This window comes from Athalia rosae, chromosome 2 (genome assembly GCF_917208135.1).
Source record: "Athalia rosae chromosome 2, iyAthRosa1.1, whole genome shotgun sequence".
Classification (NCBI taxonomy): Eukaryota; Metazoa; Arthropoda; class Insecta; order Hymenoptera; family Athaliidae; genus Athalia; species Athalia rosae.
This window is the reverse complement of record NC_064027.1, coordinates 10,051,179-10,077,133: the sequence shown is the minus strand read 5'-3', so window position 1 is coordinate 10,077,133 and position 25,955 is coordinate 10,051,179. Positions and strand designations below refer to the sequence as shown.

Below are 25,955 nucleotides of genomic sequence, written 5' to 3'. Positions count from 1 at the left end.
TCGTTCTATTGTTCGAATTACAATAAATATTAGTTCGTCAATTTTCCTTCTGGCCATCTCAATCATCATTTGGTAAGATCAACGTATATACACGTACGTATGTATGTATACATAGATCGATATATATATATATTAATATATATATATATACGTATACAACATACCCAGCTCGTCTGAATGTATACATACACAGTTTCGCGCACAAATATACATATATGTATGTACATATTATCATCATTATTATTATTAATAATATTAATATTATCGTTATTAGTATTAGTTATTTTCTTCTTCTTAATCTTTGTAATATATATGTATATATATTATTAATAATTATGAACACGCGGTCACGTCTCCGGCTTCGGCATTGCTCGCGGTGACGTACTTGATTGGTCTAAGGTTCCGAGTGTCACTGACTAATATTTGATTGATTGTTCCACGTTTTATAACTACGTGCCGATTATTTTTGGTAGCCCTCCTTTGCGTTGTACCTAATCACTGCTTAACGACCTTTGCAGGACCGTTGAAGCCGTTGTATTCGGTGAATATCGCTCGGGTCGGCGAGCTCCGCTGTCAGTAGACCCAGGAAACAGGAATCCACTGTGGTGTTGTATGTACGCGTTCGATCGCCGCCTCCAGAGAAGCAATCGTTTCTTCAATGTCGTTGTTCACGATCGTAAGGTCGAAGAAATGCCCGTAAGCTTGCCTCAGCATGTCGGATTCCTTAGCAAGTCGTTCCAAACTTCCATCGTACTGCAACATAAATTAGTATGCATCTAAGCGAAAGTTTTCAATGCTCTTGAAATTTTTCTGTGTGTTGCCGACAGGAACGCAGGGGGATGTAATAATTTGGTCAAGCGAAAATGCGGCGAAAACATTCCGGGTTCGATTATCCCTGTCAACGGTCGCACTCTTCATAGATCGATGGCTATCAAACGCTTAATCGATTACACGCCGGGACTCAGGTTACAAGTGTGATAACATTCAGGCAAAAAGTAAGTGAGACGACCAGCAACGAATTAAATTACCGAAGACTTGGTAAATTATTCGATAACATAATAAAAATTGTTATTCAATTTTACGCCTCTTCGCGTTACTTCAACCCCCGCAAGGTTCTATGCGATTATTTCAAAGTTCAAGTTGTAATGAATTTTACCGCAGTAGTGAGTTTTCGATTGATTTTTTCAAGCGTATATTAATTGAAATCTAGACACCGGGACGATTTACTTTTGTACCTGTTATCTTTTGGGTCATGTTGTGCTCGTAATCTTTACACAAAGTTTGTTCATTTTCTTTTAATTGCTGGTTACTCACGTCGGCAAGGTTCTGCAGAACTGGGGCAGCGATGAAAACGACGTAGGGCGCGAACTCCGCGGTGCGAAGTACCTTCAGGGCTTGAGGTTCTACGTCCAGAATCGCCATCCGGCCTTCCTCGTGAATTTTTCGTATAGTTTCTAATTTTGTGCCGTACATTGCATCTTCGTGTGTTCCTGTTCGAGAAGTATTAAATCTATTAGAATGTAGTTTGTGCAAAAAATGATTACACATCCATCAACCGGCGTGTAGCTTCATTATTTCTGAAATTTCCCCACGGGATAAATTTTGTTTACACCTCCTTTGAATTAAGTCATTTTTCGGAAATATTCATGATGTACGAGAAACTTCGGAAATAACCCTCTGAACAACTTATTGTTAGTGACCTACTTCGATACAGTGATTTTCTTTAGACATTTCCACATGTAGCCGTAGAAAATATACATATCAGTTTCTTTCATGTACTAATCAGTAGTCATATGACGCAGTGTACACTCAGGAATTCAGATTCTGACTGGATTTTCATACAGAACAATAGGATTTACTCTAAACTCAACTTCAGTTAGCTGCACATCAGCAAAACCAACAAAAAATTTCCGTTTCATTATTATTCATTCTCCTTCATCGATTACCCAGTGTTTGTTAACATTTCTAGGCGGAATCCGGACCACTGATATCATTTTATTAATTGTGTTGGCAATCAAGAAATGAAATTCACGAATAACATCCTCTATTGAAAAACGGATATTTACTCGAACTCACACCGCGAGATAAAACTCAACGCAATTTAACACAAGCGAGACGAAATCAATTCCTCTGTTGCGAACCGCGTTTTCAGCTAAGAAAAAAGACAGTAAACGAAACTAATAACTCGCAATTAGCCACTCTTGATCAGTCTTCATTTACGAAGAATACGCGAGGCACGTACAACGAGATTTTAATCAATAAAATTACAAATTGAGTTGTAGAATTAAATCTAAATACGACGATTTTTCTCGTAACTTATGTAGTTCAAAGTAGACGTGATAACGAAGACTCAACTGTCAATTGCGAAGTTATTTTAAAGCGAATCCCATAACAGTTTTCATTAATTGCATGAAACAGAAAAAAAAATCAGTTCAAAGTTACTCGTTCTCCTGTCAGTAGATTTGGAATCTGTCAAAGAAAACAGACATTCTAATAACCTTGAAAACGTCATCTGGGTCATGCCACTTAATTTTCCCTACAAAAGTTTACAGGAGGAGGAAATGATTCATTTTGTTTAAAATGGCACACCCTGCATTTTTTTTCTAATTATTGATTGAGTATTTGCAATATATTCATTATTATTGCTGCTTTATAATTCGCAGACAAGTAAATTTTACATCTATGCAATCCTGAAAAAAATAACAAAAAAAAAATATAATATTCGCATCAAGTGGAGGGATGAATAAATTGTGAAATGTCAAGTCGTTCGAAATTTCCGATTTTGCGTCGTTTGATGATTTCTCATATATTTGCGAGATTTTTCTCGCATTGCAAGGTTCGAGTGAACACCTCGTTCTTAGGATATGAATCCTCATCCCTAATCCTCACCGTATTCTAAATACTCGTTTGCCGCGATATCAGCCATCATTTCGTCGTGGGATACGAAGTAATAGTTCCGTCCATTTTCTTCGTCGTTCCGGGGAGGTCTCGTTGTATCTAGGAAAAAGAATAAGAGCTTTTTCCGTTATTTCATCGCACAGCTTGACGGTTCGCGTTTTTACAATCCCCAGGATGTAGATATCATAAATCAAAGAGCAATTAGTAACACTGACTATAAGCACGAGTGTGGGTGAAATAATTATTATGGTTGCACTATATTTCGTTTGAAATCTGAGAAAAATGTTAACGATCGATATAAAAATGAATACTTGAAACGGAGTCATAAGAAAATGGTAATCTGTGTGAATAAAGTACGTATTGGATTTCGGATTCAATCATGCAATGATCTATACATGAAATACGTGAAAAGGGTATCCAAAAGTTGGAGGTTCCCTTTTTTGTAATAATGGCGGCCACTTACGTGGAATGGGATAGGCGTATTTGTCGGGGTGCTTGGCGATAATGGTGTTCTTGATATGCCGACGACCGACGCCATGCGCACCCAGGAGAACGAGAGTCTTGCGTTGGAAGGCAGGATCTGTTGCTACGTGAAATTTAGATTAAATACCACACAAAAGATCCGGAGCTTCGAGGCTTCGGGGCTTCGAGGGTTCGAGGATTCGAGACTATCGAGGTTTCTGCGCCCGGATAGAACGTTGCTTTTCGCAATATATTCCGGAGATACTTGTTTATTTTTATTTTTACCGGTGGAATCGAGTAGAATGCCTCGGGCTGTGTGGGTCATAATACAATAGCGCTTACCATAGTATTCGTCCATATCCGGCCGGGCACAGAAAAAGCGCAATTTCAAGAGAGGAAATAGGAATGTTGAAAAAAGTTCACAAGGATCGGTGACCAGAGGGTAAGAAACGATTGATGAATCGAAGTGAACTCACAGGGAAGCTTGACGACCTCCTCATAAGTGACCAGATCCAGCTGATCGAAGACCGCGTTGTGCTTCGCCAGATATTTATCCTTGTACTGCTTCTTCTTTCGACCAAATATTGAGCAATTCACTGAAATAAGAATCACTCGTTAAAAGTATACTACGCCGATATGAAATGATCACGCACAATTTCCGCCCGTCGCTGTACAATCAGGTAAATGTATATTACATGTAATCGATAAGGAGATTCAAATTCCAAAAATGCGTCGATTTTCTACAGATTTGCGCAACTAATAAACTGTTTTATAAAAAAAATTTTTTAACGTGGCTTCCGTAACGGGAGCTCGAATCACATCGTACACGAAGTATATTCTTCATGCGGAGCGTAGCGACGCGATAAAGAAAATCGATGCATTTTTAGATTACTTTCCATTCGTATATAACAAGCAAAAGCGAGACTTTTTAACGACCGTACAAGGTCTGGCAATAAAACTTTGAAGAGACGTAACAACGTGAATTTTGTGCGGAAGGAATTTCTATTCCGTGGTACCAGTATAACCTCAGCACTAATACAAGAACAAAAAAACATGAAATGAGATGAGAATCTGTCTCCACGTCGTACATCTGAAATGGTATTGGTGAAAAAATAACAAAAAAGAAACAATTCATGAAGCAAAATATACTTGTGACAGCTATCAGACTGACAATGATACACGTGCATACATCTCCTCCGTCTTTACGGTATATCCTGTAACGAAATAATTTTGATGATACAAAAAACAATACATGTAGGTCAGCTGTGTATTGTATTACATGAAAAAAGGTTCACGCCAAGTATAAAACACACAAATTGAACTAGACTAGACGTATACATACATACGTCAATATACGATTGATAGGCTGATAATATTTTCATAGGTATAACGATTTATTATACCTGTCTAAATAAAACAAAGCACACTTCTGCTCACTAGTTTGTAAATCAAAAAAGCCATACATGGGATCTGATTTCCTTTTATAAATGTTCCAGCAGGTCACAATATCGAACAAACTTATTTCCTATGTAAATTATACAGGGTGAGTCACTCCAGGTATCGAGAGTGGGAGGGATTTGATAGGCCCAAGGCCCCGCCTCTTTGAGGCCCCGACCCTCCAGCCAATCAAAAACTGGAAGAGTTGTTGATTGGCTGAAGGGGTGGGGCCTCGTGCCTGTCAAGTCCCATTCTCGACATATGTTGTGACTTACCCTGTATAATGCCAGGCAAGGCGGGCAACGTATATATTAGTTTGAAAATATAAATTCGATACAGTAACATGCCGAAAAAGTATGACGAGTAGTTAAACTGGACATGCAAGCCTCAGTTGTAAATCTTACATCTATGAGATACGATACGATCGGTGTGGAAAATACCTCGTTTGAGTGGACCGCTTTTTGTGTCTGTATTTATGAGGTACACGAGTCATATACATACGATTCACTCTAGCCATTACATTTCATGTATCGATCTGTGATGTATTGTGGTTTGTGGTTTTCGTTTAGTTGGTTGCGTGATGTGTGTATTTCATTAGTTTACACATATCCATACGTCAAAACATGTGTGTAAATGGAGATGGGGATTTGTGGCTGACTTCGAATCTCGTTAATTTTACAGAGTTTGGGACGGATCGTTTTTATAAAAATCGACCTACCTGCAGGATGCAGATGTTTTTTCAGTTATCATAGTTCGAATTCAACAACGATCCCGCATCATCCTGTACACAACCCGCAGTCTTAAAATGCGACTAAAGATTTATTGACGAAAAAAATCTTCTATGAATACCTGCACAACGAATACCTCGACCCAAGACAATCTTCGTACTAGCAAAAATTCACTTATCGTTCAACTAAATTGTGAATTTTTTCAATTTATGTTTTCATCAGATTCGCAGACAGAAAATCGCTTGAAAATATTATTGACAAGTTCAAGTAAAATATGACGAATTTTCACATTGAAAAGTACCATTGGGCCGAAGCGATGGATAAGCGTCGTCGTAAGGGTGCTCCTCGTCAAGAGCACCCCGTTGAAATGTTTCAAATAGTGTTTAATTAATTGATTAATTATTCAATTAAGATACGGCATGCTGCTACACGACTCTACCAGTCCTAGGCCAGTCCGTCGTACCTGTGGAGCCGTCGCAGCCCTCGGCATGAGAAGAGCATCCTCCTTCTCCTTCGGCGTCTAAAGCACGCACAACATACAATAACAAACATCACGCAACTGAAACTGAAACTATATCTGCCAATACTGACGCTAACCGCCATTCCTGAATCAAGTATTCCTGCAACATGTATCACAGGTATACCGAGCTGTCAAATTACCAGTGCGCGTTTCGCTCAAGCGCCCCTTACACGCGACGCGTCAAGATTCTCTCATTTACATATACATAAGGTGTTGAGTTACTTCGGACAAACAATTCACTCCAGTTATACAAACCACGTCAGATACGTCACGCCGTTTGACAATCCTGACTCAATCTGATCGCATTAGTAGCTCGGAGGTATTTCTTTTCAGGTATGTAATCCAGCAATCAATTTAGTTATATAGGCTGGCAATCAAAGGCGTTCACATTTCGAATTCATCAGGTAGCGCGACGACATTCCGGAAACTAGACCAAATTTTTATGATGCTACCAAAGAGACGTATTCGGTATAACGTGCAAATTGTGTTACTCGTTATTCACGTGGTATGAACGTACAAAGTTTACATTGCCCCTCAACCGAACATTACAAATAATTACGGCTCGCCGAATACGACCCTGTATCATATTATTTAAAACCAAACTGCGACGGCTTCGTACAATCGAATCTATTGTACGGAATTCCTATATATACGCTTTCGTTCCACTTATATTTGCAATTAGAACACGTGTACAACATTCGCGACCCTCTATTAATTTATACCTGTGATCTACAGCTAAATTTCCAATTTCGTTAATATCCAGTGTGATCAGAACGTACTGTACAGAGATTTGATCAAGTTATGAGTTGTTTTTTGCGTCAAAATTTCGATGGAAATAATTATCCGCGAATTCAACTGGTTTATTCATTCGTTTTTCTGCCTTTTTCTTTCGTCAAAATTTTCAACACTGTAATTTGAGTTGGCACGCTGCCCAATCATCAATGCGCCCAAATAAATTCAATCCACATATTCACAAATACATACAGTATGCGTACATATATATTTGTTAGCGCTCATTACAGATGTGCGTACAGATGACATCGGTTCTCGAATTCTGCTCGATTGACTGGCCATATATGCGGTTTTGAGTAAAAGAGGGAAACATTGCCCGAGATATCGAGTGTGGGGTTGTAATACACAATTGTTGAACTTTTTAAAAGGCCCATTGATCACGATGAGGTTTATTTCATCTTTCTACAGGGTTAGAGTGATTTTTAAAATTTTGTGTTACGTGCTCCAGCTATATGACACGATTGAACGAGGAAAAATAATATTTGATCGAATTCCGAATGGTGATTAGAATAGTTAGTGGAGAAATAATGTGTACGTGACAGAAAAACTGAAGTGCGAGTGACGGAAGGTAATTAATGATTGCTTAAAATAAAGATGAGGAGAATAATCAAAATTTAATAACGGGATGTAGAGAGAATCACCAATAATTGTTTCACCGATTCACATAGGTATGTCCAATGTATGAAAACAGATTTTTGATTTAACGAATGACGAAATAAATTATTCGGCACAGTAGAATCCGTAAAAATGACAGACATTTCGTTCATATCTTTCGTATTAAATTGTTAGTTTAAATAATTATTTTATCGATTTCGTTATTTTGTTTGTATATCGATTCAAATATTACATTTTATGCATGATATGTTCCATCAAACTAAATGTAGAATGACAACGCATGCTCCATCAAAATCCATACGAATACTTAGGTAATGTTCGATTGACATATATATCTCCTATATAATAATGATACATTATGCGGACATCACAATGTTACACGCATTCCACACGATGAAACATCATAGAAAAATAATACGTTGTTGTGTATGATCAGGAAAACAAACCGAAAGTAAACGTGACGAAATGATTGGACTTTGTTTTTTGTGTTGATTAGTAACTATCTATACGAGTGAGAAGATCTGAAAAAGGGTGGACGGTGCGATCTGCTGGAACCAGTGGGCTGTGCTCACCGTTCAAGTCTTTTTTTTTTTCTTTCACTATCCCTGCTTAATTTCTACAACAGAGATCGATGTACTTGTAGATAATATAGGACGTGGCTTCGACTACAATCAGGATTGTCCTGCACATTGTTTGGCCATCGTACATTTAAGGTATGTAGATTGAAATCGATGAATAGGTGGATGGATTTTTGGTTGTTCGAATATTACTCGTCGCCTACCGACCCTATATATCGGTTAACGCAATGTATCACAAATTTTACATTATACTAACTCTCGTTATCATGCTGTGAGCGACGATCGATTGTTGATTGGTCATGATGGAAGTTGTATATTGAATTGCATAAAATACGAGAATTTTTTTTTCAACACAGCGAATCGATTTTCAATGTTTATCGAGTAACCTACCTTGTTCCTGCTTAGTTTTTTCCATGGCGACGCAGGCGGTACGCCACTCCTGTAATTCCGGGGAGGGAATGAGTCCCGCCGATCCCGCTGCGTTGTCCTTCCTCGCCTGCCACCAATGGTGGTCATCTTTACTGATGATCTGAAGGATATCCCCAGTTTTGAAAGCAATTCCCGCTTGTGCGCACGGGATCAACTCGTCTTCAAGAGGATCGTAATCGAACTGGGCACGCACAAATATCTGTAGGGACAAACAAAAGGGATGTAAGTATAACTGGAAAAGTTTCAACGAATCGGTGAACAAAAGCTGAAACAGTTTTTTCTTCTTTCTTTCTGAATTGTTTCTTTCTCTATACCAAGCGTTATCGTGGCTGCAGAGTCGGCAAAATTAGTTCGACGAGGGAACATTAATACGGAATATGTACTATTGTTTGGCACAATCCGTTGAATTATCCCCCGGTCAAAAACTAAAAACTAAACAAACATAGGCATGTGATGTTCACAATCTGATCCAAAACCTATGAATACATACTCAGTGGAATATGACAATGATTTAGCGGAGCTCTGGTATGTAACGCGGCTTGGCAAGCGGTGTGGATATAATATAGAATTAATGATTGATTCGATGCGAACGTATACGTTAGGCGATCGCGCGCGTCGAGATATGTAGCGGTGGAATTGTGGGGTAAAAACGGAAGAATAAAAAAACGGAAAACGAACTCGAGGAGATTTATTCTTTCAATAATTATAATAATATTATGGAGGTACGTTCAATCTTCATTATTCATTTTTCATTCAACAGTTAAGAGCGATTTCAACTTTGTCAAAATTTTGCACGCCACTTGTGCACGGTTATTAACCGTTTCAGGTTCATTACTTCAACAGAGGCGTATAGAAACTGTCCGATATTACGTTATGTAAGTCAAAATTCAGATAAAGCACTCAATCGCGAGTATGGAGGGTGATGTCAGCCGCTGTCCCTAAAGTGGATCTGGCTTCGGACCTACGAACACCTTTCATAAAATGTCGAATAAGTCGAATGCTGCTATTGTCTTTCAAAATTGTATTCTGAAATTATTGCATCTATTCGCGTGGAATATTCGCATATACATATGTGTCGGTTATGCAATGTCAAAATCGCACATGTATAGGCGAAATATTCTCCTCTTTTAACGAGAAAAAAAGCAGCCATGAAAAATTATATGCATGTACCTGCAGAAGAAAATGAATGGATGAATAAATGCCCCAGTTATCGCACTTGTATTTTGTTTTCTCTTCTTTCATTTTCAGCATAAAGCGGAAGCTGAGCTCCTCCTAAACGAACAAGCAAACGTGCTTAAACGGTCTACTTGCGGGTGCATCTGGTCTACATGTGATCTCGTATGCGTCGTTTACAGTTACACATGTATATGTGTGTAGAATGGATAACTAGATACTCTGGGAGTATCCTACAATTTCGATTCGAGAGTTAATATCGTATAAGTTTAATGTCGGCAAAAATAAGAACGAAATTCGAAGAAAGAGAAAGTGAGTAAAAACCGTTCCGAAGTAATCTCAGATTCACGGATTGCAAAGCTATGTAAAGCGCTAAGCGCAAAGGTTCAATGTTAGGATGCTATGTTGCGATACGAGGAAAAAAAATTATCGATCTATTATTTATTTACGATGTGAAATACCTACGCACGCGCATCTGCAGTGCGCCTAAGTAGGTATATAACGTACACATAAATATATATGTAAAGTATCCCTTTATGCATAATTTAATAGATAATACACACGTATATATGTATATTCGTATATCTATACAATATGAATACAAAGTATGCATAAACATACATATGTAAAGACGTTATGCACACCGGTGTGTGAGGTATATATGGTGAATAGATACACACATACGGAGACTACATATCTTCTCAATGCGTGTGTATATACCTATACATATATATCTATATTCGCGAGTGGATCAGGGATGCTGTGCAGAGGCAATGGAGAGAATGGAAAGGAAGGTCGGAGGAATCCGTCGTTGAAGAACGAAAAACGAATATGCGCGCTACGCTCTTACTACGCCGCATGCCGGGGTGTTGTGTCAAAAGTGGAAAAAAATATATATATCAAATAAAATATTTCTTCATAAGGATAAAATACAATGAAATTCAACTCGACAAACAATATCGCAAATCAACTAAAAATCAATACGAGAAAGTCAGTGAGAGGCCTACACATTATCATAGGCGTTTAATATTATATAGCCGCATGTACGCATAGCTTCTAACTACAGCAGTCCAATCACACCAGATCAAGTCATGGTACTTACTAACACTGGCAGAGGCCTAATCCTGAACAACTAGAGTTTGGAAAACAGAAGAACAGTAATTATTAATTCATAAAATTTAGTTCAATAATTTTGTAATTATGTTAGTTATATAATGTTTCGGTTTACACGGTGCAGGTCTGACTCCATGCATATTCAACAGTACAATTCAATAAATTATTATTTTATTATCGGCATTATTACGAGTGATATTATTATCATTATTATCATTATCATTGTGATGATTATTATTATTATGATTTATACGGAGGCAGTCATCTCACGCAACGCGTGCCATAGTGTATTCATGGCCACGAACAAGAAAGAGAAAAGAAGCAAATAATTGGAACAATTGAATTTGGTTAACAACGGTACGAAAAAAAATAATTATTCAAATACATATCGATATACATACGTGAAAGTTATCTCTGAAGTAATAAACGATGATTATTGAGGATTATTGCAAGAATCGATAATCAATATGCTCGAGTACGGTTCAAGCGTCCGTAGACGTTTTCTAGCGGTTCGTTAGCTATTTCAACCGCGTCAGCATTTCTACTCATTCCTTTGATCACAACTAAACACGTAACGCGACAAGCATCGAAAAACTTTGCAATCTGTCAGAATCCTTTTAATTATTGATGAAAAGAATACCCCGGCCCGCATCACAGTAGTTTTGCATCGTGAACCGAATTATGAATTACTTTTTTCCTTTATCCGTAATGTATGCTGACCTGTCGGTTTTTATCACCACAGATGTTTGTCGAACTGCATGAGCTGTGCACTGCCTTCGAATGCGATCGACGATAACGTAATTTGTTTTTTCGATTTCGGGTTTCTATCCAGTTACAAGCGCGGTTAGACACGATCTGTATGCCGATGCAATCGTCACGGATGAATTGTGATTTCTCAGAAATTTTCGTATCTTTCCAAAAGTTATCGATAAATTATATGATCAGTGTTATGTTATGGTGATGACGATACGGTACAAGTGCACTAAAATGATACAATCTACGAATTATACAATATGTAGTACATGGTACGGAAGGTACGAGAGATTCGGGGAGAATGACGGTTTTCTCTGTACAATGAAATGTATAATAGCAGGTATCGTAATACAAACTATCGAGGCACAACTCGTCTGGTGGACTGGCTGCTGTGATTGATGAACGTTCAGAGGATGTATGTATATGCATATATATATTTATTCCCGTGAGACGTGCAATTGTCGTTTTATATGATACAAAGAATGACGATGATCGTACAGATGTGGAAAATGCTCGAAGTTAGGCTTTGAACAACCATGAAATCGTTCACCGGATGAAAGATACGATAAAACATCGTTTTTCTCACTTGAAAGCACGAAACTTTTCGTTACAAAATTTTGTTCCATGATACGATGTTCTATAAATATTCAACCGTCTCAACTTGGATTCACCTTCCTGTGTAGTGTACGAAATACAAGTGATGGATCGAAAGCTTGTAAAAATCAATAAACTTCGGTGCAATGCTTGAACTAATAGATATACAGGGTGAGTCAGTCCAAGTGTCGAGAGTGGGAGGGACTTGACAGGCACGAGGCCTTGCCCTTTTAAGGCCCCGCCCCTTTGAGGCCCCGCCCCTTCAGCCAATCAACATCTTGAAGATTGTTGATTGGCTGAAGGGGCGGGACCTCGTGTCTGTCAAGTCCCTCTCATTCTCGACATTCAGTGTAACTCACCCTGTATATTATAAACATATTGTGTACGTGGGAAGGTGCTACGATGACTTAATGATGATATAACAGTAAACATAAAGATATTACCTAAATAATCCACGCATACTGCAACAATACGTGTAATGAAGGATGGTCAGGGTGGGAAGTGTTATTTGTGGAAAGCAGATGGAAGCGTTTTTTCATCTGTATCAACATTTTGAACTCATCATTTGTATACCTTAGCATATGGAATACATTGACAAACTTAGCCGATGAAAATAATGCACGCACCCAGAGAAATTCAACATTTTGTACACAGCGATTCTAAAAATTATGGCTGTCATTCGGGTGATCAGCAGCAACGCTTCGACCGGATAATTTTGTTTTTTTCTACCTGCTGACGATACATGATCTATTTCAGAAGTCGACTGCCCCTACTTTGAAGTTCAAAATCCCATAACAATAATGCGAGTAACAAGAATAATTTCGAGGTTCCATCTAAAAATCATGGAATTCGTGAAGCTTCTTTCATTTTTCTATCGTAAGGCGGTGAGAAGAGAAAGACAAAAATTGAATTGCATCAAATAACAAAATAGGAAAAGTTGAGTAAGTCTGATCAATGTATTTATGTATGACGTGTACAAATGAATTAGTGTGACACTCCGATGTAATTCTCATTAACAATTAGAATTTCGCTTGCCTTCTCGTTTCTTATCATTGACGAATTGAAGTTCGAGGACGTCTCATACGGTGGACCTTCTCGATAATAGCTATTATAATTATATAAAAATGCAGGGGAGGAGATTTTCAATATTCGGATTATAATAACAATATTACAACATGAAGTTCGCCGCGATGACAAAAAGGGTTCTGTTATAGTATGAAGTTTGCCGCAGTATTAACGAGGGAACTTCGTTATTTTGACAGCTTCAATTTTTGTCGCACACATGTTCTGCTGTGACAGATAATTGACGTGTGGTCTGCTGACATGAAAAACCCAGAAAGCATATACGTAAATTATACTCATTCATAGCGCATAATCGTGATCATAGATATTATCATTCCATTTTTCAATCAATCAATATTTTTCAATCATATATTTCCAAGTTCTAAGTTTTTGAACATTTGATATTTGACAGTTTGTTTTCCGGGTTCCTTCGTTTCTCAATTCGTGAATCATTGTCCTAAGTATGAAATCGAAGAATGACATGCTCCTTTCTCGACTTAACATTGAAGTTGATTAAAAAACAATCATAATCGACAATTTTTAGATGTTTCCAATGATTTTTGACCAAAAAAAACGATTTCATTGCTAAAAGTACCCCACTTGATTGATTATTTATTTAAAAAACGAGTGAACTACCTCAAAATACCGAGTGAAAAATTTCTTCCACTTGATGATTACTCGATCGAATGCATAAGTAGATGATTTTTGCTATCAGATTTGGATTCCTGAGCTAATTATACGTGAAATTACTCTTAGAAAACCAAAAAAAAATCGATTTTTGAGCAAAAAATAAATCATTGTTTCAATTGGGTTTAATATGCTTCTCTTACGTCTTACGTATTTTGACCTCAGGAATCCGAATCCGAAAGAAAAATTGATCTATCTCTAAAATTGACCGAGTTACCGCCAATTTTCAGCTTTTCGGGGTCAAAAATAAAAAATCAATTTTTTAGTCTATCTTACTGTAATTTGAGCTCAGGAATCCGAATCCGAAAGAAAAATTGACCTATCTATAAAATTGACCGAGTTATCTCCATTTTTTCGCGATTTTTGGCATAAATTCGAGGATATCTCGAAGGGAAAAAATCGTAGCTCAATTTGGACAACGGATTCGTGTTACTGAGATCAAAATACATAAGAAAAGTGCCATACGATCGATTTTGAAAAATAAAAATTTTTGGCCAAAATTTGAAAAAATCGTAAGGGGTACCCCTTGGAAAAATCTCAAAATTTGACCAAAAATTTTTATTCTTTAAAATTGATCGTATGGCACTTTTCTTATGTATTTTGACCTCAGAAACACGAATCCGTTGTTCAAATTGAGCTACGATTTTTTCCCTTCGAGATATCCTCGAATTTATCCCAAAAATCGCGAAAAAATAGAGATAACTCGGTCAATTTCATGGATAGGTCAATTTTTCTTTCGGATTCGGATTCCTGAGCTCAAATTACATCAGGATAGACTGAAAAATCAATTTCTTATTTTTGACCCCAAAAAGCTGAAAATTGGCGATAACTCGGTCAATTTTAGAGAAAGATCGATTTTTCTTTCAGATTCGGATTCCTGAGGTCAAAATACGCCAGAAAAGCATATTAAACCCAATTAAAAAGATGACTTATTTTTTGCTCAAAAATCGATTTTTTTCTGGTTTTTTAAGAGTAATCTTACATATCATCAGCTCAGGAATCCAAATCTGATAGCAAAAACCATCTACTCATGCATTCGATCGAGTAATCATCAAGTGGAAAGAATTTTTCACTCGGTATTTTGAGGTAGTTCACTTGTTTTTTGAATAAATAATTAATCAAGTGTGGTACTTTTAGCCATGAAATCGTTTTTTTGGTCAAAAATCATTGGAAACATCTAAAAATTGTCGATTATGATTGTTTTTTAATCAACTTCAATGTTAAGTCGAGAAAGGAGCATGTCATTTTTCGATTTCATACTTAGGACAATGATTCATGAATTGAGAAACGAAGGAACCTGAAAAACAAACTGTCAAATATCAAATGTTCAAAAACTTGAAACTTGGAATCATATGATTGAAAAATATTGATTGATTGAAAAATGGTATGATAATATCTATGATTACGATTATGCGCTGTGAATGAGTATAATTCACGTATATGCTTTCTGGGTTCTTCATGTCAGCAGACAACCACGTCAATTATCTGTCACAGCAGAACATCTGTGCGACAAAAATTGAATCTGTCAAAATAACGAAGTTCCCTTATTATTACTGCGGCGAACTTTATGTTTTTATATTGTTATTATCATTTGAATATTAAAAATCAGGTCCCTAGCATTTGTTTTTGATACAAGATTTTTTTATTCATATAGAGAGATAAGCTATGTCTGGGATGAAATTCATGAGTGACAACTATCGTCGTACTACCGCCGAACAAGGTCATTTGGTATGGTGGTGCTTTCGAGTAGCAACATGACGGGTACATACAATGTATCGAGCACACCGATGATGTTCAGTATAAATTTTCCACAGTTAATCGCAATATACATACGTGAGTTATAGATAAGAGAGAATATATATATATGTATGTATATATATATAAATGCTTACACATGTACAATACAAGTTCAGCCTATACTACCCTATGGGAGACGATAGAGAAGAAGAGGTCACGTGTCTTCGATTCATGCTTCATTACGCCCTCTTATGTACAATGTGCAGTGGTGAATGTCGTGTCGAGTATAAAAAGAGATACACGAGCTTCGAAGAAAGCTTGCTCGGTGAAGAACTCGTCGACGACTTTACAAGTACGAATGTCTTTACACGCTCCTTCAAAAGTCTCTACACAGGAGTTTGACTATATAACAGGATTTGTCGACTGGTTTTCTCGAATGAATTCGATTTTTTCATTTCCACGTCTCACCGCTCTCATGAAGTACCTAGATATAGTTACGTATAAATTTATCGTACGCTGCACTTTTTTTTTTTTTCTTTTTTGTTACTGAAAATCCCGGCAAAGTGAACGAACGAAGAGTGACGAAGAATGGACGAACGTCCAGAAGAATTTTGCCGAAGGGATCGATTTTATCAAGATCGCGGATAAAGGGTTCTCCCCCTGAAATCCGGTAGCTATGTACATACATGTATACATATACATATGTAAAGTCGCTTTTGGTATATCCGGCTCCGAGATTCGGAACGTGCATGAATTTGAAAGTGCCGTATTTTTATTACGTCGTTGGGTTCACAACGTTACCGATTCTAAGTAAATATTTTATCGAGATTGTTATAGTTCGGTGAAAGTTAATCGTGTAACCATGTATACGATAATGGTTAAGGCTCAAGCTATACAAGTTGACCGACCGATGAAAATTATCTAACGGAATCGGAAGAAGTAATAGATAAAATTGCGTACAATCTGAATTTCGAACTACTTTTCCAACTCGAATGCCTAACATTTAGCCTCAGAAACTTTTACGCCAGAGTAACGCTATAGATGAAACTGAAATTATTGTTTATTAACGTATAGTACACGACTACACAATTGCGTTTACTTTTATATTCATGAAAGAGTCATACACGTGAACATTGATTGACTTGTAACATAATAATAACATCACTACAGTACTTTTGTTTTGTATGTTTTCATAACTGATATTAATACAGATTTCTCTTTCGCATTTATTTCACAAATGTAAGTAGATGTATTCTAACACAGAAAGCGCATAAATTCCAATAGATAAGTTTTGTCTTTCTACGGAATTATACAACATTGGATAAATCCTGAATCTATTGATTATTGAATTTTACATTGCAGATTGCCCGTTGAATAAAAAAGGGCCAATTACATATATGAGATATACTGGGGCAAAAAGAAATCTTACACATCGTTCTAATTAACATATATATGTATATCTCGTCGTAGGTGCATAGCTGATTATACATGTCTGCAAATATTTACTACACATTAATTGATTGATGTCAAATCCATAGGTTTACAAGATTTTGCGTATATTACAATTTCACTAAAGCAGCCGCACCTCGAGTCACACACACCCACATATTTGCCAGAAATTAATCGTTGACTGTAATCTGAATAAGTCCGAAAATAGAATTACAAATCAATCAAGGATACAAAAAATAATTCATTGGTTCAAAAAATAACCGTAGAAATCGAGTTTTAACCTCCGATCCCGCGTGAGTCATGGTACTCTCGAAATAATTAGGAACTATACTTGACACAAAGCCTACCGTATCGGACTTACTTAAAACCAGGTACATAATTTATTTGGAAATCCTGAACAAAGTGATCTGAGGGAATACCTCGAAATGATCAGCAAGATCGTTGGCAGCTAGCGGTTTGCAGTCTCGTTTTTTGAAAAAGAACGTCGCGATTCTACTAAAATGATCATAAAAGGATTGACGTCTCGAAAGTTGTGCCGACCCCTCTCGTTAGTGGAGCAAACGCGTACAAGTAAATTGACCCGATTTTTTTCCGTCATTCGACCCTGATTTTCATTCCTAGGTACGTACCTCGACGATCGAGGAGAAAAAGCGGAGTTGGAAATGGGCATCGCAACATTGGGGTGTAACAATCGCTCCTGCGTGACCTTCGTCTCCAAATGAGGGAAAGTTCATCTGCAGAATTCAGGACTCCACGGATTAGTCAGGCGCAAAAATAATTTTTTCTCACTGTTCTTCCATTCGGGTTTCTTGGTTTGCAGAGAATTAGGAATTGATAATGTTAGAAGCATTTGTTAGATTGCAGACACAGTCGCGCGACACGCACCCTCCTGAGCTTATTATACTATCTTCGAAGCAAAAACCATCTCTGTGATAGCAAAATACACCCATACTTTCTTTTTATACCTACACCGTTTCAACTTCATAAATCGTGTACGCGTCTTTATACGACCTAGAAAGACCTAAAATAAGTATAGCACGTATGTCTATAGCAAATATGTATGTACACGAAAAAATGAACTTTTCACGGTTCGTATAGAGCCCACAAAGGAAAAACGCATACAGACAATCAGGGATAATAGGAGGAATTCGTGCGTCTCAATGTAATTCCTAATAAAAATGTTATGCCATGCTATTTAACCGAAGCAAGATGCTGTTGATCTGTTTGTATATCATATAATATGGTGTAGTAACATCGTAAAATAAGACCAATAAATTCAAAGATATAGAATTCAAATAACGTATACTTATGTGTATAATGTAATCGTACGAGTATTCGGATAGCATCAGAAGAATAAGAATAAGAATAAAAAGAAGAACAAGTAGTAGTAGTAGTAGTAGTAGTAGTAGTGGTAGTAGTAGTAGTAGTAGTAGTAGTAGTAGTAAAAGATCAAATAGAAGTAGGAGGAGCGTAATGCAAATAATGACAATACAAAGAAACGAAATAAAAAAGTAACGGTCGAAAAGATAGGTGAAGCTTTTTTTCAGACAGGATCGAGAGAAGGGCTCGTGAGCTTTGTGTTCGGAAGGGTGTCCTGTACGTATAGACATAGAATATATGTATACATACATGTGTACACCGCTCAAGGAACAGTGAAATATAAATGGACGAAACGGCGGGTTCCGGGAGCTTTGGTAAACAAAAGTCGGTCCCTCTCTTCCTACATACCGACTGTCGACCCTGAATTCGGTACGCAGGGAGTTTTCTGCGGAGACTTAATTAAATTCGTTAGTTATACTCGTAAATAATTCACCGACAAAATTAACAGCAGCTATCGCTCGACTTTGTCGTAGTGACCTACCGTCAAATTATGGAAAGAATGTCGACCGAAAAAGATCGATAGCACGGAGGTTGAGTTGGTTTTCGGAAAATACTTCCCTCATTTTCTAATGGCCCTTCCAGGCATCCTCGTTTGAATAATTCACGTCCTAAACTTGAACTTTCCTCCAATTTTTTATATCTTCCTCTCATCGTTACCATATATTGCATGTATGTATTAACTTTTATTTGCGAATGTATACGATGTATCTCGTAAGATGGCGTAAAAAACTACATCATTGCCCGTTAAAATATCGAACCAACATATTTTATAAACTCGGTGCTTCGGTAACTTACGATTATATCTTGACGCAAAGATATACAGAGCTACTGTAACGCATAACGTGTGCTAATCAATTGCGGCAGCTTTTAATAGAATGAGAATGTTAACCGTTTCAGTGTTGAAGCTGAGGCGATCGTTTGGGTTCTTTTAGTATTATCTAAAATGTTCTTATGATGAGAATATTTCACGCATACAACGGAAGGAAAGCGCTGAGAAATAGATTTTATCAAACTGCAAGGTTCGGTGCTCACCATCAGATATAGTTAATTGACTCTGCGGGTGGATTTATCGGATTCTTATTGTTAGCTGAGTAATGGTGTACGACTGCCCGGCTGATTCTGACTTTTAAAGTTCAGAAATTAAAGGAGTTTGATTAATAGCACACTACAGCGCGCGTAAGGCGAAACGTGAAATGCGAAAGTTATCCTAATCTAATTCGGGCGATAAGCCGACTAAGTTGAACCAGGTAAAGCCGCGACGTCATACCCGAGGAAACGTGATCTTTAGCAGAAAGCTGCTTACGTAGTGTGTTTCAATATGCCCCTTATAGAGGCGCGCATCTATCTTGACGAGATAATCGTCACTTTCAAACTATCCGAAAGCACGCAAACTAATCGAGGCAATGAAAATCATTACGCAAACACGTCTAAGATTTACGAACGGCTCTCAGAGCTGACAACGGGTTCAACCGACGTTTAGGGGTATTCTCCGTTGAGGACGTACCGACTTTTGTCTTTTGGTTTTTGGCGGACTTAGAGGTCTTAGGGGCGCTGGTGCACGAGCACGCCGGGTTCATGGGTGACTTTGGAGTATTTGTGGACACCGTTTTCACGTTTGTGACGATAGTGGAACTGGTATTGGTGTTGGTATTGCTACTGGTCAAGGGTGCCGAGTGAGATGCGGGAGATGGGGCTTGGGAAATGGTGCCTCTGGGGCTGGGGCTTACTTGTACCTCGCAGGGGGGTGGCGCGCTCCTGTACGATGGCACTATCTTGAAGGTCACCGATCCTCTCGCCTCACGCTGAAACAGAAAATTCATTATGAGCGAGGCAATTCATTTCCATCGGATAATTCATCCATCTCTACATTCTAGTCCGCATTTAAATTCAACCGCTAATTCCTGTCACGTCGAGTTGACTGAGAAAAATAAGTTTCAACTTGCTAACTCTCCAGACAAAATAACAACGATGATTCTACTACCCTCGAATTTGAAGATACGTTGACTAACAACGCTCGTTCCCTGTATATCTATTTCGGTGTAACATCGCTTCATATAAAATATTCCATACGCGAATTGGCGGGGATCTTTGTACCAAAACAATTCCAGTACGCTGCGATTGTTCAACAGATTTCGTGGTTCTGCTGCTGCAGAAAAATAATTTAGGATTATCATTGCAATGTTACGCAAGGTCCTTTTTCCCTCGTAATGAACAAGGACAGGTACTTCAAGTAGGTAAAAAACAAATCATCCGACACGCAGCGATGCATGGAGCGATGATGAGTTTGAAAGTAACGTATTTGCTCGGTAGTTACTGGGGCACCTGCGATTCTGTCAGCATCATTGATCGTTGACGGTTGTGTAGGTATGGAAAGGCGGCCATTTGATGTAGAGAGATCGAAGAGAAGAATCAATAAAAATACAAAGGGTTAAAGGGAATTCTACATCGCAGGTAGAGGTAAACTGTGTCATTTATCACGTGCATGTAGAATGTAGTATTCGAGATGCACGTGCATACCAGTGCTATTGTTCGGCAACGTAGCGCTGATGTATACACGTGTTTAAAAATAGATTCAAACTATGTATATTGAATCATGGGATTGCAAGTGCATCTGTTCCCTTCATTGACAAAAAGGTCTCGCAAGTTTCGATTGAGGTTGAATAGATAAGTCTGAAATTGAATCCTTTCAGTGCATGAGAAAGTTCACACCGAAACTATTGGGGTGAATTTGGAGCCGTTGAAAATTGAGCAAGGTTTACGTCTTTTTTAGATCATAAATGAGGCGGAGTCACTGCGGCTACCGTTGTGTAGGATCAATATTTTTTGCCAATCAATCGAAAAAGTATCCTACTTCAGCTGGATATTCAAACAGTTGACCGCTGGGTATGAGTCTCAATCGATGTGAGTATTTTTTCAAGGCCACTCGGGTAGTTTAATAACAATTTGAATCGACCTCATGATTCGTCGTTACTTCGAGGGCTGTCTTTGGAACGAAATTTATTATTCAGATAAACCATTATCTGTTATCGAACGGTGGAAAGTTATTTTCTCAAGACAAACTCTGTAAATAGAGATGAAGCAGAAAACGAAGTATTCGTCAAGTTGAAGACTTTGTGGAACCAACTGCGTAATATTTAACCGTGTACAATTTATGACATAAAATTCAATTTACTTTTATTCTCTCAGTCATGAAAAGCAGCGTTCTTCGCATCGGCAGAATACCCTACTAAATGTATTCCAAATAATTGGATTGTTCCCGATTGCCAATTATCGTGGCTTTGTATTCAACCGACGTGTATTATTGTTTACAATAGCGATACAATTGAAGCGACAATTTCATTTGGTTGATTAGATGCGCCCACCGTGCCGGGTCGAATCGCGCTCAGCGGTCTTCGTAACCCATTAACAAAATGGCGTTCTTATTTCGATTAATTAGTGTAAGTAATTGAACTCACGAGAATTTTTTGTAACGCGTTGACCGATTGATTTGCGACTGGAACTCCGTTGATTTCTCTGATCTCATCTCCCACGTGAAGCGTTGCTTGTCTATGGATCATTCCGCCGTGCATAATGCGTGCCACAACGCACTTACCGTCTTCGTTCATCTTCAGCGTGATTCCCTGAAATCGCATCAACGTCAGATGAATCTGTGACCGACAACTATGCCAGCATTTCCAGAATACTAAACGCAGCCAACGAAAGCTCGTTATTTTATGCTCCTAATTCGTCAAAAGACTCACCATTGGTTCATCGGTGTTCTTCTGGAACTGTACCAACCGGACACGAGTAACATTCTCAAGTTCTAGATCACCGTTTTGTCCTTCGAGTTCATCCCCTCCGTTTAGATATGGGAGAAGGGGCGGGGGTGTGACTCTGGTTGCCTCTTCACCATAGACATCGTGTCCTGCCACATCATGCGCTTGGAGGAGCGCCTGAAACAGAATACAAAAAGAGAGGAATGTAGTAAATGTTCATTGATACAATAATTTCAAAAAGTATTGCAGCCCCGTGAATAGAAGGCCTTTTTTAGAGTGATTGTTCAAGGCTGTGAAGCTTTTAATTCATTCGATTTTCACTGAAATTGCGGAAGATTAATTTTAATGAATGTAATGTTACACGCTAAGCGTGAATAATTGGATTCTCAACCCTTTCAAGATGAGCACGTGATCGCAAATGAGGCGATAAAATTCGAATTGAATGTTTTAACGACTGGGAGAGCGATCCAAGAATTTAAATTCCGATTCGATTGAATTCTTCGGACCAGATTTTTCTCCAGCCGTAAAAACAAACAAACAAATCGTCGTTCGTAGATTCATAAATAAAATTCGTAAGCTTTGTTTATCTTTAAACCAAGTCAATTATACTAAATATCAGGCGTTTTGAAAAATGTCAAAACGATGACATCCTGTTTTACGTTGATATCGTTATTTCTATTTATCTCTAACCGCATACAAAGGAATCTAGCAATGAGTGTCTCATTATTATTTAAAAAAATGCTTTTATTTTTCTTCCGTTTTGCAGGATGATTAATATATCCCATGTACGCCCGCAGACGTACAAGTGTACTATTTTTCATCCCTACATCCATATTGGATGCAACTAGTTTTGATTAATTCATTTTTACGGCCGACTGGTCGAGTTTCGTTCAAACAAATCTGCTGTTCCAGTTACACGAATACCATTATTAAATTTTTGCCGTCAGTGCATCCTAATAATTGTTCCGGTGCAATGAATTTCTGAAATGTGCTTTCTATTCCGGAATAAAAAAGAAACAAAAATTTTCAAGCCAACAAATTCGAGGTATCGGACTTCAGAATATTCAGGGATTGCGAAAAAACCTTTTCAACTCTTCGATTACGTTAGCAGTAAATTTTCTACTTCAGAGTTAATATAACGTACAGACTCGGTCGCATTCAACCGAAGATCATACGGTATTAGCGTACGAGTGGGTGCATTTCTATTGTTGCACGAGGCAGTGATAAATGTGAGCTGAAACCAGGGAGTATTCGAAGAAAATCGAGATCAAGTGAAGAGCGCATCGTTGCTACATCAGCGGTGCACCTGAGTGCAGGATCACTTATTGAAAGTGAGTTTATTATTCACTAGCACATCAATGATCGCCTGCGCTCTTTTCCGACATCATTTGAATACGCAGGTAGTTTATCTTCCCTGGATATCGAAGCGTGTTCGTATATGTGCTAAATATACGGAACACCGTTGCATAATAGGGTAGTAGCGGGGAGCGATTCGTAAGAGAAGATTGATGTCGTTTGAAAGAAAAAAAAAAAAAAGTGCCATGAACAGAAATTCTCATTGCTCAGCCAAACTTATCAGTCCGAACATCAATTCGACTGACAAAGAATACAACTCAACTATTTTTGAATGCTGATAATTTATATCGGCGCACCAACGTTGAGTCGAAATGCAATCGGCAAGGGAAAGATGGTACGTGAATCTGGTCCAATAACGAGATAAACACGGGGGCAAATGGAAGGTCGAGAGACCGACGAGCAAATGGGTTGCCTAAAAGATGCCGGATAATTTGCTGGAGAGATGCCAACGGAAAGCCCTGAAGGATATCAGGGCAGAGTGGCGCCTCGCGAATGCACCAGCCACCGAGAGGCTCACGGTTACAGGATGAGTTATGCGGGTATGCAGGACGTTCGAGAGTTCTAGACTTCGGAACCGATTCACCCAACATTTGAAACGACGCCAAACTCGTCACCTGTTATACCCACGTTAACTGCATGGATATAGCTACTAGCCGATATGCCGATTACCATTTTCAGTCATACCGTTCCGATCCATAATTATTCCCAATTAATCTACATCCATATTTGCATAATGCCTAGTGCCGCCGCTAGTCTTACGTAAATGGATTCCAGAGGAGAGGAAGCACTGGAAGCTTTCGAAACTTCATGCTTCTTTTATTCGTCCCTGATAAATAGTTGGCTGTTGTTCAGACTAATCCTTTTTTTGCGAATACTTATAAAGACCATGAAACTTTCAAACAGGTGCATATAGGCGTTTCACTTGTATAGGTGTAAATAAGAAGTAGTCAAGTATCTCAACGATGTAGAGAAATTTTTCTCTGCATATTTAACCGTCGTTTATTACTTGCCTAGCTGGTCTTACTCAACGGTCGATGATATTCCCGGATATCCCATTAGATGCTTTTTTTCTAATTCAAGTTTCAGTTAATTATAATTTGTCTTTGTCAGAGACTTTAGAATGGACAGAAATGATACCGAAAATTTTTATTCATTGTACGATTCAATCGATTTGACTTCATCAGAAAGTACGTCTGTTGAGGTGACCAGAAATTTAATTTTGTTGAAAAAATTGATGGACATCAGGTGGTACGGATGGGCGATCCATCGAAAAGTTTCTATCTCAAGGGACCTATCTCTCTTCCAGGGGAACATGATAGTGACGAAGTGGAACATCGGGACAGCGAAGACTCGACAAGTAGGAAATAGTCCACGTGCAGGGCGACACGTCACTTGCAATCTTTTTCTTTTTATTTTTATTCAGTTATTTTTACTTATTTTTTTTTGTCTCGGGTAACTTTGCAGAGGCGGGCACGAGCTACAAATTTTCAGGAGAGTTGGAAGCTTTGGTGCTCACAGCGTGGGGTTTTTTGATGTGAAATTTCTCGTGTCACTATGGAGGAGTTTGGACGCGATAAAGCTGACGGTCAAGTAAATGAGTTAACAAAGAGAAGAGAAAAAATATTAACAAAGTTCGAGATAAAAAAAAAAATAAGTAGAATGACAAAATGACGGCGAAAACAGAACTGATGGAAACCCATTACACATACGATGTCTCGCATTCATTAGACATTTCGGTAGGAATTTGATATTTCGCCGTGTTCATAATTTCCATGAATAGGTACGTGTGGCACGAGAATTTCATAGACAGGTGAGGAATACCGCCGCTTAAAGAATTTTGTCTACCATGGCTCTTGGAATTTTCAACAATTTTTCTCGCGCATTCCATCAAATGCATTGATTTGGCTATCGAAACGATCGAGTTAACGCCAATTTTGCGGCTCCAAAAGTAGAAAAAATTATGCTACGTTTAGAATAAGACACGAGATATTTGTACGGTAGGGGACGGTGGTGCTGTGACATTGTTTTTGGCATTCTTATTTGTTTGTAAACAAGAACTCGTATAATTTTGTTTGGCCGATGAGATGTCATGTTCGCACGCGCGACATAGGTGTGCTTTTCAAGTGTGGAGAGATTTTCGAGATTTGTTGGACGAAGGATTATTATTCGTATGTAATGCTCTAACGAATCTAAATAGTCGTGTACGCACATGCAAAGGGCATTGTGATTTCACGAGATCAAAAGGTGGCATATCGAAGCGAAGATGTGTGACTGACGGCAGCTCGTTTCCTTGGGAAATTCAAAGGTTCAAGATCGACTTTTAACATGAGCTGCTTTTGTTATTTTCACGGCAGCAATATAAAGGTGTAGGCGCAAGAGAATTCCGAACGCTTCAAGGTTAAGCGCTTGAAAAATCTTTGCCAGTCACTGAGCTTCC

The 25,955-nt window shown here is 38.2% G+C and overlaps 1 protein-coding gene across 16 annotated transcripts in view; it reads right to left on the bottom strand.

Annotated features, from left to right (window-relative positions):
• Window positions 1–294: 294 nt before the first annotated feature.
• LOC105684715 (peripheral plasma membrane protein CASK) overlaps window positions 295–25,955 on the bottom strand; it is a 148,904-nt gene continuing 123,243 nt past the window's right edge. For 4 of the 16 annotated variants that reach the window (XM_048650327.1, XM_020851915.2, XM_048650336.1 and 1 more), the window contains 11 exons: window positions 22,148–22,339; window positions 21,863–22,027; window positions 20,135–20,209; window positions 10,735–10,764; window positions 8,421–8,658; window positions 5,989–6,045; window positions 3,837–3,956; window positions 3,362–3,484; window positions 2,890–2,997; window positions 1,315–1,490; window positions 295–753 (listed from right to left, as the gene is read on the bottom strand). In XM_048650327.1, the coding sequence (XP_048506284.1) occupies window positions 574–753; window positions 1,315–1,490; window positions 2,890–2,997; window positions 3,362–3,484; window positions 3,837–3,956; window positions 5,989–6,045; window positions 8,421–8,658; window positions 10,735–10,764; window positions 20,135–20,209; window positions 21,863–22,027; window positions 22,148–22,339 (1,464 nt within the window). In that variant the 3' untranslated portion in view covers window positions 295–573. The remainder of the gene's footprint in view (window positions 754–1,314; window positions 1,491–2,889; window positions 2,998–3,361; window positions 3,485–3,836; window positions 3,957–5,988; window positions 6,046–8,420; window positions 8,659–10,734; window positions 10,765–20,134; window positions 20,210–21,862; window positions 22,028–22,147; window positions 22,340–25,955) is intronic. The other 12 variants (XM_048650329.1, XM_020851921.2, XM_020851909.2 and 9 more) reach the window with 8 other exon arrangements.